The 15,347-nt window shown below is 54.0% G+C and overlaps 1 protein-coding gene across 7 annotated transcripts in view; it reads right to left on the bottom strand.

Moving 5' to 3' along the window:
- LOC141273043 (zona pellucida sperm-binding protein 1-like) overlaps positions 1 to 11,457 on the bottom strand; it is a 57,322-nt gene extending 45,865 nt beyond the window's left edge. For 2 of the 7 annotated variants that reach the window (XM_073684373.1, XM_073684378.1), the window contains exon 1: positions 11,151 to 11,457. In XM_073684373.1, coding sequence (XP_073540474.1) covers positions 11,151 to 11,205 — 55 coding nt within the window. In that variant the 5' untranslated portion in view covers positions 11,206 to 11,457. The other 5 variants (XM_073684375.1, XM_073684371.1, XM_073684372.1 and 2 more) reach the window with 5 other exon arrangements.
- Between the last annotated feature and the right edge of the window lie 3,890 nt (positions 11,458 to 15,347).

Genomic DNA, 15,347 nt, shown 5'->3' with positions numbered 1-15,347 from the left:
CCTCTACCTGGATCGTCCGTTCTCCCTTCTTGAGGGCCTCCAGGAAACGGCGTCGCAAGTCACCGTCCCTGAGGTCCAGAGGTGAGGAAGCCCCCCGAGAAGACCCCGAGGCCCCGGCTACTACCCCCGCAAAACTCCGGGGACCAGCAGCCGGGGGGGCAGATGGACCAGCCCCACCCCCACTCCCCCCACTAGCAACAGACACACCAGCACTCGCTTCCTCCACCACAGACACATCCATACCGACAGTCACCCCACTTGCCCCACTCCCACTCACATGCACACTGGGGTCACAGTTGTTTTTCTTCTCCACACACTTTCTGCCAGCAGGTTTTTCAACAGCATTACTACTGCTGCCACCTGCTGGCAGCACCTTCCCTGCCGGGGGGTTTTGGGAGCCTGGTGCTGCAGCTATTTTTGCCGGCGCCCCTGCCCCAGATAAGCCCGTGGGCACAGAGGACACCGGCAGGCAGGCACCACCTCCATTTTTAGCCACAGCTGTGGCACTACTGCTCCCAGAAGCTGCCGGCGCTAAGCCCCGCCCCTTTTCGGGTGAAGCCACGCCCACTTATGCGAGATTTACCCGCGAGGACACGCCCCCTGCACCAGGCAGCACAGTGGGGGCCTCAGAGGCCACTCCCACCGGCGCCTTGGATGACAGGGAGGCCACACCCCCCGCACCAGGCAGCACGGTGGGGGCCCCAGAGGCCACTCCCACTGGTGCTGTGGACGGCTGGGAGGCCACGCCCCCCGAAGCCGGCCGCGCCGAGACCCCCGAAGCCGACCCGGAACCGGGTCTACTCACAGGGGCCCCTGGACCAGCGGCACCAGCTCTCAGGGGCATAGCACCCCCTACCGTCACACCCTTTACGACAAAAAGCCTGGCCACCCCAGCTCCGGCGGCCGGCCCCAGGCTAGGCCACTCCCCCTCGGCACCCAGCGGCGGTGGAGCCCCCCGCGCTGACCCATTACTGGGCCCCTGCGCAGGGGGCCCCGACCTCGCCACGGATTTTGCCAGGGGAGCAAGCCCCACCTTTCCTTTATGAGACGGCTCTGCCAGAGCCACAGGCCCCGCGCCCTTCACCTTACCAGGTCTCTGGGTCCCTGAAAGTGATCCAGATTTAGTGGATCCATGCGTGAGGGACCCAGACACCCCAGCACACGCCGCCGGAGATGTGGCCCCGGCTATCGGTGCGCCGCCAGCAGAGCAGGAGGCAGCGGCAGATGTACAAGCCGCCCCCTGCACGCCAGCAGGCGCACCAGGTGCCAGGCCAGACCTCCCTTTTACAGGGGATCCAGCCTGAGCACCACCACAGATCACACCCACCGTCGGGCCGCCCTCCGCGCCATGCTCCATATCAGACACCTTGGACCCACTGCCTCCATTACCACAAACAGAGGCAGCGCTCTGCGTGCCATGGCCTATGTTCTCCCCGCTCCCTCGCTGTGGACCCACAACAGAGTCCAAGCTGGGGTGGGTGGTGGGTGCCGCACAACGGGACAGGGGGGCCCCAGAGAGGGGGACATACACAAATTTGTGCGCAACAGTTGTTTTTCTCTTTTTTTTTGCTTTTCTCTTCATCCCCCTCACGGGTGCCTCATCCTCGCAGATCTCATCCCCGAACGTAAGCTGACCAAAACGTACCGGGGACTCGATCTGCTGGATCTGCTGCATGATAAGGCAGCCCCCCTCACTGCTACTGCTCCCATCCTCCTCATCCTCCCCCTCGCTCCCGCTGCCCTCTGAAGGGCTAGAATCCGACGGGAGAGCCATCTGCTCAGGGGCTATCCCGCTATGCGATGCCTGGAGATCACTTACCAGGCCACCAGGCGGTGGGTAGGGTGCGACCTCCTCCACGCATACCTCTTCTTCCTCCTCCTCCACCGCCTGGCTGGGGCCCTGCGACCCCTCCAGAGCCCCACCGGTCATGGCTCTGAACCGGTCATCATTAAGCAGCTTCTCCATGAAGGGTCCACTGCCCGCCAAGATGGTGCTCCTGCGGTCTTCCAGGTCTTGAATGGCCCGCTTGATCTTCCGGACCGCGGCGGATAGCTCAGGCTTCTTACTGCCAGAGGCCCTCACGGACCTCTCCTGAGCCACCCTCAACTCCCCCCAGAGGGAACTTAGCTTCTTTGTGGCGTCCTCATACTCGCAGAGGTGCGCATGTATACGGGAGGCATAGGTGACGGTTGCCTCCCTCGACGCCTTGGTACCCCAATCAGGGGGCACCGCTGCAGCACCTCCGCTCGTACTCGACCTACCTCCGGAGGGAGGAGCCGCCGCGGTCGCAGCCTCGGGGGTCCTCCGGGTCCTCATGCTGGAACCCCTGCTGCCTTGGCCAGATCTTGTTGCCTTAGCCGGCTTGGTGTTTCTCCCACCCCCCGCCAGCTTGGACCGGGAGGTGGGAGCCGGGGGCCCAGCCCCGGAGGCCAGTCCCACTATGAGCCTTTTTTCCTGGGAAAGGGGCAGACAAAAAGTCCCAGATGGAAGAAAAAACCTCCCTTCCCAGGAGCTCTCTCCACAGCAGCACACAATCAAGACAGCACACGGCACACAGCTCACTGCAGGCTCCACCTCCACCACTTCCTGCAAGAAGCTGCAACAGGCAGAACTGGAGCTCTTTTATTATAAAAATATAAAACAAACCATAAAAACACACTACACAAAGAACCAAAGACACAAACCCCAACGAAACACAAACAAATCCAAAATTATAATGTCCAGTATAAATTATAAAGCAAAGCAAAAATGTCCTACAATGTTCATAACATAAAGTCCATTTCCCAAAATCCCCCCAGCAAGGGAAGACCTTAAACCTTTTTTTCCAAAAACATCCCCTTCCAACATTCACTCCACATTCATACCTAAACCCCCAAAACAAAACAACAAACTGGCCCACTGCCAAAAACAAAGAAATAGGCCACCTGGCCGAAACAAAACTTAATACACAGCAAACCTTTTTTTTTTTTTTTTTTTTTTTTTCCCCACCACCATTTTTTAACACCCAAGGTCCCACGAAAGTCTGTGGCCTTATCACAGCATCTCTTTTTAGGTCCCACGAAAGTTTGTGGCCCACAAATAACGGGTCCTTTTTCCCGCATCCCGTAGGACGTCCATTCTCCCAAAAACCCCTCCCCCTCCCCCCCTGAAACCCCCCACCCAACCTACACTAACCCCCCCGTGCGCAAATTACACATACATACAATACACAAAACTATACATGTATATACAGTACTCAACATAACCAAAGCAAACACAACAATAGCACAATATAAACAAATGACCATAACCATGAACAAAAGTCAGACCCAAGTTCAGTACTTGCAAGCCCTATATTCGGGTTTCCAATACCGTAAAACAAAAAACTATAATGTGAGGGGAGCAGCCCACCACCAGGAAACTGGAGACTACCGAGGTTCTCACCCTAATCTAGCACACAAACACCCTGTCCCTCCCTATTAAAGAAAAAGAAAAACCTGTCCCTACCGCCCTACCAATCTATCCCTACCTGTCCCTCTCTGACCCTCACTACCAACCTAATGCTAACTACCTATCCCTAAAGACTGTCCCTACCTGTCCCTCCCTGACCCTACACATCCATCTGACCCTACAAATAAATATAAAATATAGAAAGGACTAAACTAACCCTATCACAGACACACATACCCTAACTCTCCCTAGGGCATATTAAATGAGAACCCCCTCCATAGAAGGGAAGCCCTCCCTGCACCCAGCCTCTCATACTCCAGCGAACGCACTTTTGCCAGGTCACCCAGGATGTTCCTAATCACCTCTTCCCGGGGGAGGACTTTATGCTGGGTGGACACTAAACACCGTGCATTCCACGTGTAAAACCTAGTCACTAAACTAACTAAGAAGACAGTGCCCCGATCTCAGCCACCAAGGGACCTGAATGCCCCATAGGCCCACTCCGCATAGGAAAGGCCTGCCAGCCTAGGCCAGCCAATGGAAGCACCCACCCTACTGTAGACCTCTGTATTAAAGGGACATTGAAGCAGGAAGTGCTCCATGCTTTCAAGCATGCCGCCACACTCCTCGCGGGGACAATCCCGGTCATCAGAGTTCCTGTACTTCAGGTTGCCCCTCACATACAGTCTCCCATGGAAGCAGCGCCAAGTCAAGTCCCAAAACTTCAAGGGGATCCGCTTAGAGTTTAATAACCCGAGCCCCACCTCCAGATCCCGGCTTGGGCAATCCTTGAGGGCCAGGGGCTTCTGGAAGTGGGTCAACAGAACCCTATTGTCAAGTAACCTCCTTGACAAGGTCCTGATCTCCCACACTCCCAGACCCCACCGGCGGATCGCCTTCACAACCAGGGTAGCATAAGCCGGAAGATGCCCATGAGGCGTGCGAAGGTCCTTCACCCGCCCTCCTGTCTCCCATTCCTGGAAGAAAGGCCGAAACCACCCCCTACAGGAGAATACCCACGGAGGAGCCCTCTCTAACCAGAGGTTGGCGATGTTTGCCTTAAGAAAGGTGTTTACTAGAAACACCACCGGGTTGACCATACCCAACCCTCCTAGTCTCCTTGTGCGGTACGTGACCTCCCTCTTGATCAGGTTCAGCCTATTCCCCCATAATAGTTGGAAGAACAGGCTGTAGACCCGTGTCCAAAGAGGTTCTGGCAAGATGCAGACGCTGCCCAGGTATATTAATAAAGGGAGCAAATACCCCTTGGCCAGGTTAACCCTTTCCCTCAGGGTCAAGGACCAACCCTTCCACTGATCCACCTTCTGGGCGGCAATCTTAAGTCTGCCCTCCCAGTTTTGCTGGGGATAGTCCCCCGGGCCGAAACTGATGCCTAAAATTTTTGCTGTGGCCTGAGGCCCTGGAAGGGTGTCCGGGAGATCGAAACTTGGATCTCCCCCTCCCAGCCAGAGACTCTCACACTTATCCCGGTTGATCATGGACCCAGAAGCCACCGAGTAGCGCTCAACTTCAGACATGACCCAGTCCGCCTCCTCTCTCGAGGATACAAAGAGGGAAACGTCGTCGGCGTACGCCACTACCCTCAAGGTGGCCTCTGGCTCCGCCCGGTCCATCCCGACTCCCACCAACGGTCCGCGTTCCACTCTCCTTAAAAAGGGGTCGATCGCGAACACGTATAACAGTGGGCTCAGAGGACAGCCTTGGCGGACACCAGACCTCACCTCAAAAGGGGGTCCGACCCAACCGTTCACAAGCGGAAAAGTCTCTGCCCCATTGTATAATACTCTCAACCAAACAAACCTCCCGGGCAGACCGTACCTCAGAAGGACGGACCAGAGGTACTCATGGTTAACCCGGTCAAAGGCCTTCGCCTGGTCTAAGGACAGCAAGTACCCCTTCCAGAGACCTGCCCTGCCCTGCTCCACTGCCTCTCGGACACCGAGCACAGCACTAAAAGTACTGCGGCCTGGAACAGAGCAGTGCTGGGCCCCCGAAAGGAGCCGGGGTGCAAACTTCACCAATCGATTGAAAAGCACCTTTGCCAGAACCTTTCGGTCCGTATCGAGAAGCGCTATGGGACGCCAATTCTCAATACGGGACGAGTCTTTACCCTTTGACAGGATAATCAGGGCGGACTTCCTCATTGAACCGGGAAGAATGTCCGAGGAGAGACATTCATTAAAAACCTCAGTCATGAGGGGGACCAAAGAGTCCCTAAAAGTCCTGTAAAACTCGGATGTTAAGCCATCCGGACCGGGCGATTTTTTGGGCCGGAGCCCATCAATGGCCCGTCTCACTTCCTCTTCCCTGATTGCTTCTGCCAAACCATGAAGAGAGGGGTCATCCCCTGGTTCAGGGATGGTTTCAGCCAGGAAAGCCGACATCTCATCCCGATCTGGATCCCTCCTTCCCAAGAGATGCGAGTAGAAGGATCTGACCACCTCCAGGATCCCTGATTTGGATCTGTTCAGGGAACCTGTACTGTCGATCAGTCCTGTTACCATCTTGCAACTCACTGACATCCTGCAGTTCCTGTAGGGGTCGGGCAAGCTGTACCTCCCGAAATCCCTCTCAAAAACTAAGGATGTGTGCCTATCATACTGGCACCCCTTGAGCAAGGCCTTCACCCTGGAGATTTCCTCACGGTCCCCTCCAGTCGAGACGAGCTGCTCGAGTTTCCTCCCCAGCTCCCGATACAGGCGGTACCTGTTCAGGCCTCTGAGGCTCGAAAGCTGACGGAAGAACCCCGCAACCCTTGTTTTGAAGATCTCCCACCACTCAGACTTACTGCTACAGAGACCCAAGAGAGGCACCTGGCTCTGAAGAAATTCCTCAAAGGATTGTCTCACATCCGCTTCTTCCAACAGGGACGAATTCAGCTTCCATAGGCCTCTCCCTATCCGGGGAGTCTCTGCAACATTCAAAGAAAAGGAAATGAAACAGTGATCGGAGAATTCCACCTCAACAGCGGACACTGCAGAAGAGACGGCTTCCTCCTTTAAAAAAAAACCTATCTATCCTAGACCTACAACTACCCCTATGAAAGGTGAAACCCCCGTGACCTGGGGTGTGCCGGATGTGGACATCCACCAGGCGAGCTTCGCTTGCTATGCTGTTAAGGGTATTACTATCAAAAGCCAGCCTTCGGTCTCCGGGGCCTCCCCTATCACGGGGTCTAGTTATAGTATTAAAGTCCCCACCGAAGACCACCTGCCGGCTGGTAAAAAGATAGGGCTTGATCTTCAGGAAGAGACATTTACGGTCCCACTCTGACTGTGGACCATAGATGTTAATGAGCCGGAGCTCCTGTCCCCCCATGAAGACGTCAAGGACCAAGCACCTCCCCATTTCTACCTCGATCACCCGTCTGCATTCCACCGAAGCGGCCTTAAAAAGGACCGCTACCCCGCTATACGGCTCGGCCGCAAGAGACCAGTATGAGGGCCCGCACCTCCACTCCCTCCTTGCTTTGTAAATGGCCCCCATGTCCGTTAGTCTGGTCTCCTGCAAAAATAAAATGTCAGCCTCAACTCGGTTGAAAAAATCAAAGGCCATAAATCTGGCCGCATCTGACTTTATACTGGCGACATTAATCGACGCCAGAGTCAACGGGGTAGGTTCCGCCATCATGGGTGATTGAGTTAGACGGCCTTCTTTTTAACCGCACCCCTCAATTTACTTTTTTCACCCTCAGAGGAGGAGCCAGACTCTCCCCTCCTCTTTAGTGACACCGAGGTGTCCATAGCACCCGTCACCACCTTCCCAGTACCGGGTTCCTCACCCCTGGACCCCAGGGCAGTCCCCCCCCCCCAGAGGAAAGTGAGCCCTCCGGAGGACGGACCCCGCCGCTCCCTGAAGGCACCTCAGATGTTACCGCCGGACCCTCACCCCCGACCTCCGACACAGCAGAGTCATCGAGGGCATGGAACCGGTTGGAGAGGGGGATCAGAGGGGAGCCAGTGAGCCCTTCCGTAGGCACCTTAGTGGCCAGGGGGGGGGGGGCTTAGATGTTTTTGCCCCTTTTCGGTTCCTCCTCCGACTCTTACTGGTCTTACTGTCACCTTTTGTTTTAGGCTGCTCCACCACCTCCTCGTCCAGACTTTCATACTGGGAGGAGTCATCAGAAGCAGCCACCTCCTCCCTCTCCATCCTCCTGATCTCCTCGCTCACCGCCTCCTCCCCCAGGGCCTCAGGGGCACCGGCTGCCGCTTCCGAGGAGGGTACAGACATCACCCCAGTCGCCTGGGGCTTATCCTGCCCCCTACCCCCACGGCGCCTCACCTGATGCCACTGGTGGGCAGATGTACTGGCCACGCCTTCCTTCACCGGCCCTTCAGCTCCTCTCCCGCCCCCACCTCCAGCTCCAGCAGAGGATGCACCGCTGGGGACCCCCCCATGGCTCTCCCCCACCTGACCAGAGATGGTGTTAGAAAAGGAGCGGGGGCAGTGGCTGTACGGGTGACCTAGGTCACCACACAGGTGACACCTAATGTCACCACAGGCCGCGGCAAGATGACCTACCCCGCCACACAAGGCACATTTCTGCACCTTGCAGCCCGCGCTGAAGTGGCGGGGATCACCGCACCTGTGGCAGACCTTTGGTTGCCCCTGGTAGAAGATCAGGATCCTGTCCCTCCCCAGGAATGCTGAGGAGGGGATGTGGGTGACAGTACCGCCTGAGACCTTCAACCTCATCATGAAGGTCCAGCCCCCTGACCAGATGCCAAACTCGTCCCTGTTCTTTTTTGGGACGTCCGTGACCTCCCCATAGCGGGAAAGCCACGTCATAATATCGACCCCAGAGAGCGACTCGTTATTAGTTAGAACGGTCACTCTCTTTACTCCATTTTGGCGAGACACCGCCTGCACGGCAAAGTCTCGCCAGCCGGGCTCCCCCTTCACCAGTTCAAAATTCGACCAAAAAAGCTCTAGGCCCTCCGGCCGAACAAAACTGATGTCGAAGATGGGGGTACCAAAAGGATGGATCAGGGCAAATATGTCAGTCGCCCTGAAGTTCATCTTCAGGAGGAGCTCCACGACCCTTGCTCTTGGCGGGCACGCTTCACTGCCCCTCCACCGAAGACGAACTACATTCCTCCTGGCCACCCCCTGCCCGGCTGTCGGGAGGGACCACGCTGTCTCCCCCTCCTTTTTATCTTGGAAGGCGGCCAGGCCATGTCTATCTAGCCAAAAGGCCAGGTCCACCTCTCTTCCCTCTACCTGGATCGTCCGTTCTCCCTTCTTGAGGGCCTCCAGGAAACGGCGTCGCAAGTCACCGTCCCTGAGGTCCAGAGGTGAGGAAGCCCCCCGAGAAGACCCCGAGGCCCCGGCTACTACCCCCGCAAAACTCCGGGGACCAGCAGCCGGGGGGGCAGATGGACCAGCCCCACCCCCACTCCCCCCACTAGCAACAGACACACCAGCACTCGCTTCCTCCACCACAGACACATCCATACCGACAGTCACCCCACTTGCCCCACTCCCACTCACATGCACACTGGGGTCACAGTTGTTTTTCTTCTCCACACACTTTCTGCCAGCAGGTTTTTCAACAGCATTACTACTGCTGCCACCTGCTGGCAGCACCTTCCCTGCCGGGGGGTTTTGGGAGCCTGGTGCTGCAGCTATTTTTGCCGGCGCCCCTGCCCCAGATAAGCCCGTGGGCACAGAGGACACCAGCAGGCAGGCACCACCTCCATTTTTAGCCACAGCTGTGGCACTACTGCTCCCAGCAGCTGCCGGCGCTAAGCCCCGCCCATTTTCGGTGAAGCCACGCCCACTTGTGCGGGATTTACCCGTGAGGACACGCCCCCTGCACCAGGCAGCACAGTGGGGGCCCCAGAGGCCACTCCCACTGGTGCCGTGGGTGACAGGGAGGCCACGCCCCCCGCACCAGGCAGCACAGTGGGGGCCCCAGAGGCCACTCCCACCGGTGCCGTGGATGACAGGGAGGCCACGCCCCCCACACCAGGCAGCACAGTGGGGGCCCCGGAGGCCACTCCCACCGGTGCCGTGGGTGACAGGGAGGCCACGCCCCCCGCACCAGGCAACACAGTGGGGGCCCCAGAGGCCACTCCCACCGGTGCCGTGGATGACAGGGAGGCCACGCCCCCCACACCAGGCAGCACGGTGGGGGCCCCAGAGGCCACTCCTACTGGCGCCGTGGACAGCTGGGAGGCCACACCCCCCGAAGCCGGCCGCGCAGGGACCCCCGAAGCCGACCCGGAGCCGGGTCTACTCACAGGGGCCCCTGGACCAGCGGCACCAGCTCTCAGGGGCATAGCACCCCCTACCGTCACACCCGTTGCCACAAAAAGCCTGGCCACCCCAGCTCCGGCGGTCGGCCCCAGGCTAGGCCACTCCCCCTCGGCACCCAGCGGCGGCGGAGCCCCCCGCGTTGACCCATTACTGGGCCCCTGCGCAGGGGGCCCCGACCTCGCCACGGATTTTGCCAGGGGAGCAAGCCCCACCTTTTCTTTATGAGCCGGCTCTGCCGGAGCGGCAGGCCCCGCGCCCTTCACCTTACCAGGTCTCTGGGTCCCTGAAAGTGATCCAGATTTAGTGGATCCGCGCGTGAGGGACCCAGAAACCCCAGCACACGCCGCCGGAGATGCGGCCCCGGCTGTCGGTGCGCCGCCAGCAGAGCAGGAGGCAGCGGCAGATGTACAAGCCGCCCCCCGCACGCCAGCAGGCGCACCAGGTGCCAGGCCAGACCTCCCTTTTACAGGGGATCCAGCCAGAGCACCACCATAGATCACACCCACCGTCGGGCCGCCCTCCGTGCCATGCTCCATATCAGACACCTTGGACCCACTGCCTCCATTACCACAAACAGGGGCAGCGCTCTGCGTGCCATGGCCTATAGTCTCCCCGCTCCCTCGCTGTGGACCCACAACAGAGTCCAAGCCGGGGTGGGTGGCGGGTGCCGCACAACGGGACAGGGGGGCCCCAGAGAGGGGGACATACACAAATTTGTGCGCAACAGTTGTTTTTCTCTTTTTTTTTGCTTTTCTCTTCATCCCCCTCACGGGTGCCTCATCCTCGCAGATCTCATCCCCGAACGTAAGCTGACCAAAACGTACCGGGGACTCGATCTGCTGGATCTGCTGCATGATAAGGCAGCCCCCCTCACTGCTACTGCTCCCATCCTCCTCATCCTCCCCCTCGCTCCCGCTGCCCTCTGAAGGGCTAGAATCAGACGGGAGAGCCATCTGCTCAGGGGCTATCCCGCTATGCGATGCCTGGAGATCACTTACCAGGCCACCAGGCGGTGGGTAGGGTGCGACCTCCTCCACGCATACCTCTTCTTCCTCCTCCTCCACCGCCTGGCCGGGGCCCTGCGACCCCTCCAGAGCCCCACCGGTCATGGCTCTGAACCGGTCATCATTAAGCAGCTTCTCCATGAAGGGTCCACTTCCTGCCAGTATGGTGCTCCTGCGGTCTTCCAGGTCTTGAATGGCCCGCTTGATCTTCCGGACCGCGGCGGATAGCTCAGGCTTCTTACTGCCAGAGGCCCTCACGGACCTCTCCTGAGCCACCCTCAACTCCCCCCAGAGGGAACTTAGCTTCTTTGTGGCGTCCTCATACTCGCAGAGGTGCGCATGTATACGGGAGGCATAGGTGACGGTTGCCTCCCTCGACGCCTTGGTACCCCAATCAGGGGGCACCGCTGCAGCACCTCCGCTCGTACTCGACCTACCTCCGGAGGGAGGAGCCGCCGCGGTCGTAGCCTCGGGGGTCCTCCCGGTCCTCATGCTGGAACCCCTGCTGTCTTGGCCAGATCTTGCAGCCTTAGCCGGCTTGGTGTTCCTCCCACCCCCCGCCAGCTTGGACCGGGAGGTGGGAGCCGGGGCCCAGCCCCGGAGGCCAGTCCCACCACAAGCTTTCCTTCCTGGGAAGGGGGCAGACAAAAAGTCCCAGATGGAAGAAAAAAAAACCTCCCTTCCCAGGAGCTCTCTCCACAGCAGCACTAAGTCCAGGAAGCACACTCAGCACAGCTCGCTGCAGGCTCCACCTCCACCACTTCCTGAATGAAGCTGCAGCAGGCTGAACTGGAATGGAGCCTCTTGTGCTATATGCACTGCAGTCTGCTATATACCCTGCCTGCCTGATATCTCTGCAGATGGATTAGTCCTCAGAAGGACTGTTTCTTGAGATGGATATGTGTAATATACGCGTTTTCTCCCTACACTACCTAATACACAAGCAAATCTCTCCCTAGCTCAGCAGCACCTCTCCCTACACTGTCTGATCCGGAGTGACAGAGAAGCACAGCGGCGCCAGGTCTGATATAGACCTGATGACGCTGTGCGGCCAGCCAATCACTAATGCCACAACCACCATGGCTGCGGAATTACAGTGAGTGGCAGGCAATCCCTGCATGTTGATTGGCGTTCTAAAGAGCGCCAAACATGCAGGGAGGGGACCCGAGCTCCCGCCGAGCAACCCCGGAAATACTCGGCGAGCTCCGAGCATCTCGTGTACTGAGATGCTCGCTCATCACTAGCTTTGAGTACAGGTCTATTTCGCTGTAGTATGCAAACGCTTATTGTTGCTACACTGGTTAGTGTTTGCTGCGAGAGAGAGTAGAGATTTTTATTAAACTATCAGAATGCATAAGAGACAAATGTACCCTGATAAAAACACAGCAAGTCATCAAAACCTGCTTTTTTAATGCTAAGAGAGCAGGTTTTGCCTTAAGAAAAAAATGCAACATGTGAACATAGCATAAACTTAATTTTAGATCAGTAATCATACAAAATGTAGTTTTGCATTACAAATACATCAGTGGGAAGAATGGTTTGTTGAAAAAAAATAAAACATTTTTAAATAATTTTAAACTTAGTAGTTTTATGTCCCATATATATGTGATACACCAGGTATACAGGGCACCTCAATTCTTATTTAACACAGGATTTCGTTCAAGTGCCCACTGTCCTAGATGCAAAACTAACATAGCAGATATCCTTCATATGATGTGGAACTTTCCTAACCTGGTGTCCTTTTGGAAGAGTGTTGTAGCAATGATTAACAGGGTTTATTCAATTGACGTAGAGCTTTCACCATTAATATGTAGATTGGGATATGTTTAAGATCTGATTATTGATGAGTACGGCAAAATTGTGGCGGCACGTATGTTGTAAATGGCAAGAAAATTGATAGCCCAAAAATGGATAGCAGATCAGGAGCCTATGATATCAGAATTTATTGATAAAATTAACTGGCTAGTAAATTTTGGAAAAGGCATATACCTAAAAAGAGATGCCATCTCTAAATTTGACAAGATATGGGGTCTATGGATAGATGGCTCTGGTTTGACATCTAGGGAACTGAGGAGATTTTGCCTCAGCTTGCTTTGAGTTACGTTTATATGATGCCTCAAATTAAACTTCTTTGAAAATTAATTAAAATGTTATTAGTACTTCCACAAGTTATATGTAATTGGATTGACTATTGTTACTATGTTCAAATATTTGTTCATCTAATTATGCTGGTTTTACAGAGCCAAAATGTATAAATAACTCATGTTTAATGCTTCTTAAGGTTCAGGGGTGGAGAACTGTGTTTCTCCAATGTTTGTCTGGTTGTTTTTTTTTTTTTTTTTTTTTTTTTTTTTTAACTTAAATTCTATTTTGCAATATTATTCCCACATGTGGACTTGTACATATCATCCTTTGATCACTTAGCCAACATGGACCACCACTTATGTAGTGCAGTGTCCCATTTTAGCCTGCCATCATTAGGCCTCGTTAATTTTGTTTCCTTCAACGTTCACCATTATAGGTATAGTTTTAGTTGTGCAGGTGTCTTAGCCTTCGGACTTCGACTATAGCAGGTATAAATCCATGAAAAACTATGGGGTGGTTCACATGTGCGTGCATATTTGGGGACAGAGGTCCATGCTGAAACATGGAGACAAGTCTAATTTTGAGCAGACTCAGATCAAATGATGTAAAGCAAACCTATGGGGCTTTGAAAATACCTTTTTTGGACTGCACTCAGATACCATTCAAAATTAGAGGCATGAGAGGTTCTCATGTCAATAACACCCTCAGAATGAAATTTTGTTGAAAAACTGAAACCAACCAAGAGTGGACCCAAAGCACTGGTTGAGTGGGGCTAGTCTATTTAATTTGTTATACACAAGGTTTAAAAAAAAAAAAAAAAAAAAAAAAAACACCCACACACTCCACACAATAACACTGGTGTCAAAATGAGCACTTAATCATTTGCAAAAGTACTTCAGAACCCTAGTGCAGTACAAAATCTACATTTCTTTGTGCTCAAGCAAAGACTGACATGCAACATTTTACAGGAAGTGTGCGGCTTTTTCTTTTAAAAGGCCCACGAAAATAGAACGGCAAAAATTTTGAACTCGTGCAAGATTAACACTAATTTGCCATTCGGAGAAGTTTTAACAAAAAAAAAAAAAAACACCCACACAAAGTTGCAGACAACATAGAAACAAGGCCCGGTTAGGCTACATTCCCACGATGAGTTTTAGGTGAGTGTTTTTACACTGCTCATTTTAAAAAAAAAACAAAAAAACTCAAGTAACCAATCTTACTTAATGGGTGCAGAAAATCTACAACATCAAAAACTCACTAAAGGCTCATTCTGGGAACATACAGTAGCTTTAGAGGATTCCAGACAAGTCCTTGAAATGCCTTTTACACCAATGCCCTCCAGAAACTCACCTCGAACTTGGAAAGAGACTTCTTCCCCCAGATAAGCTGGGGTTACCGTGAGCTGTACCCCTTCCTCCCCACACCTATAGTCTGTCCCACTGGAATCACTACATGATCCGAGCAGGAGCCACATGGCAAAGAGCAGCAACCACAAACCAGCTGAAAACTTTAAGGCTACCATTCTGTGCAGGGAGGAGCACACAGAGGGGATTGTTATAGTCTGGGAGGAGGCGCCATGTAACTTATGGGTCATATATATAAACTAGGGTGTCACATGGTTAGGGTAATGGGGATGTCCAAAGTTGCTAGGTTTATATCAGGGTTATTTATCAACTAATTATCACAATATTCATTAGGCCACATTCACACATTGGTCAGTATGTGTAAGTCAGTATTTTTGATCAATATTTGTATGCCAAAGCTCATCGTGGCAACGTAGCCTAAGGCCATGGCCCCACTATTAGTATTTGGTCAGTATTTGATCAGTATTTTTTCTCAGGAGTGGGAGCCAAAACCAGGAGTGGATGATAAATCCAGAATTGGTGACTTGTTTCTATTATACCTTTTCTCTAATTGTTCCTCACCTGGTTTTGATTCCCACTCCTGAGAAAAAATACTGACCAAATACTGATAGTGGGGCCGTGGCCTTAGGCTGAGTGCCCACGTTGCGGATTACAAGCGTTTTTGATGTGGATTTTCCGCAGCGTAAACGCTTGTAAAACGCTTGTTAATCTGCACCCCATGGTTCCCAATGAGAATCTGCAAGTTCTATGCCCATGCTGCGGATTTTTCCGCAGCGTTTATGATGCGTTCAAAAATCCACAGCATGTTCATTAATTTTGCGTTTCCGCATGCGGAATTGCCTTATTCAATGCATGAAAAAACGCAAGGCAATTCCGCATGTCGAAAACGCGCGATAAACGCGTGCGGAATTCCGCATGCGTTTTTCCGGGAGAGGACATGCGGAGATGAAGCAGAAATTTTCTGCTTCATTTCCGCAACGTGGGCACATAGCCTTAGACTTCATTCAGACGTCCGTTTTGACATGAGTTCTATTTGAGGTTTTACACTGATAGAACATATGCCCATTACTGTATAATCTATGGGGATGTTCACATGTCCGTGTTTTTCAGCAGATTCTTTGTCCATGTGAGGCTAATTTCTGAGGATGAGTTTTTGATGCTGCAGATTTTCTGCACCTATTAAGT

The sequence above is a fragment of the Phyllobates terribilis genome, unplaced genomic scaffold (genome assembly GCF_046119375.1).
Source record: "Phyllobates terribilis strain yellow unplaced genomic scaffold, ASM4611937v1 Scaffold_5__5_contigs__length_657084704, whole genome shotgun sequence".
Taxonomy (NCBI): Eukaryota; Metazoa; Chordata; class Amphibia; order Anura; family Dendrobatidae; genus Phyllobates; species Phyllobates terribilis.
This window is presented reverse-complemented; position numbering and strand designations above follow the sequence as displayed.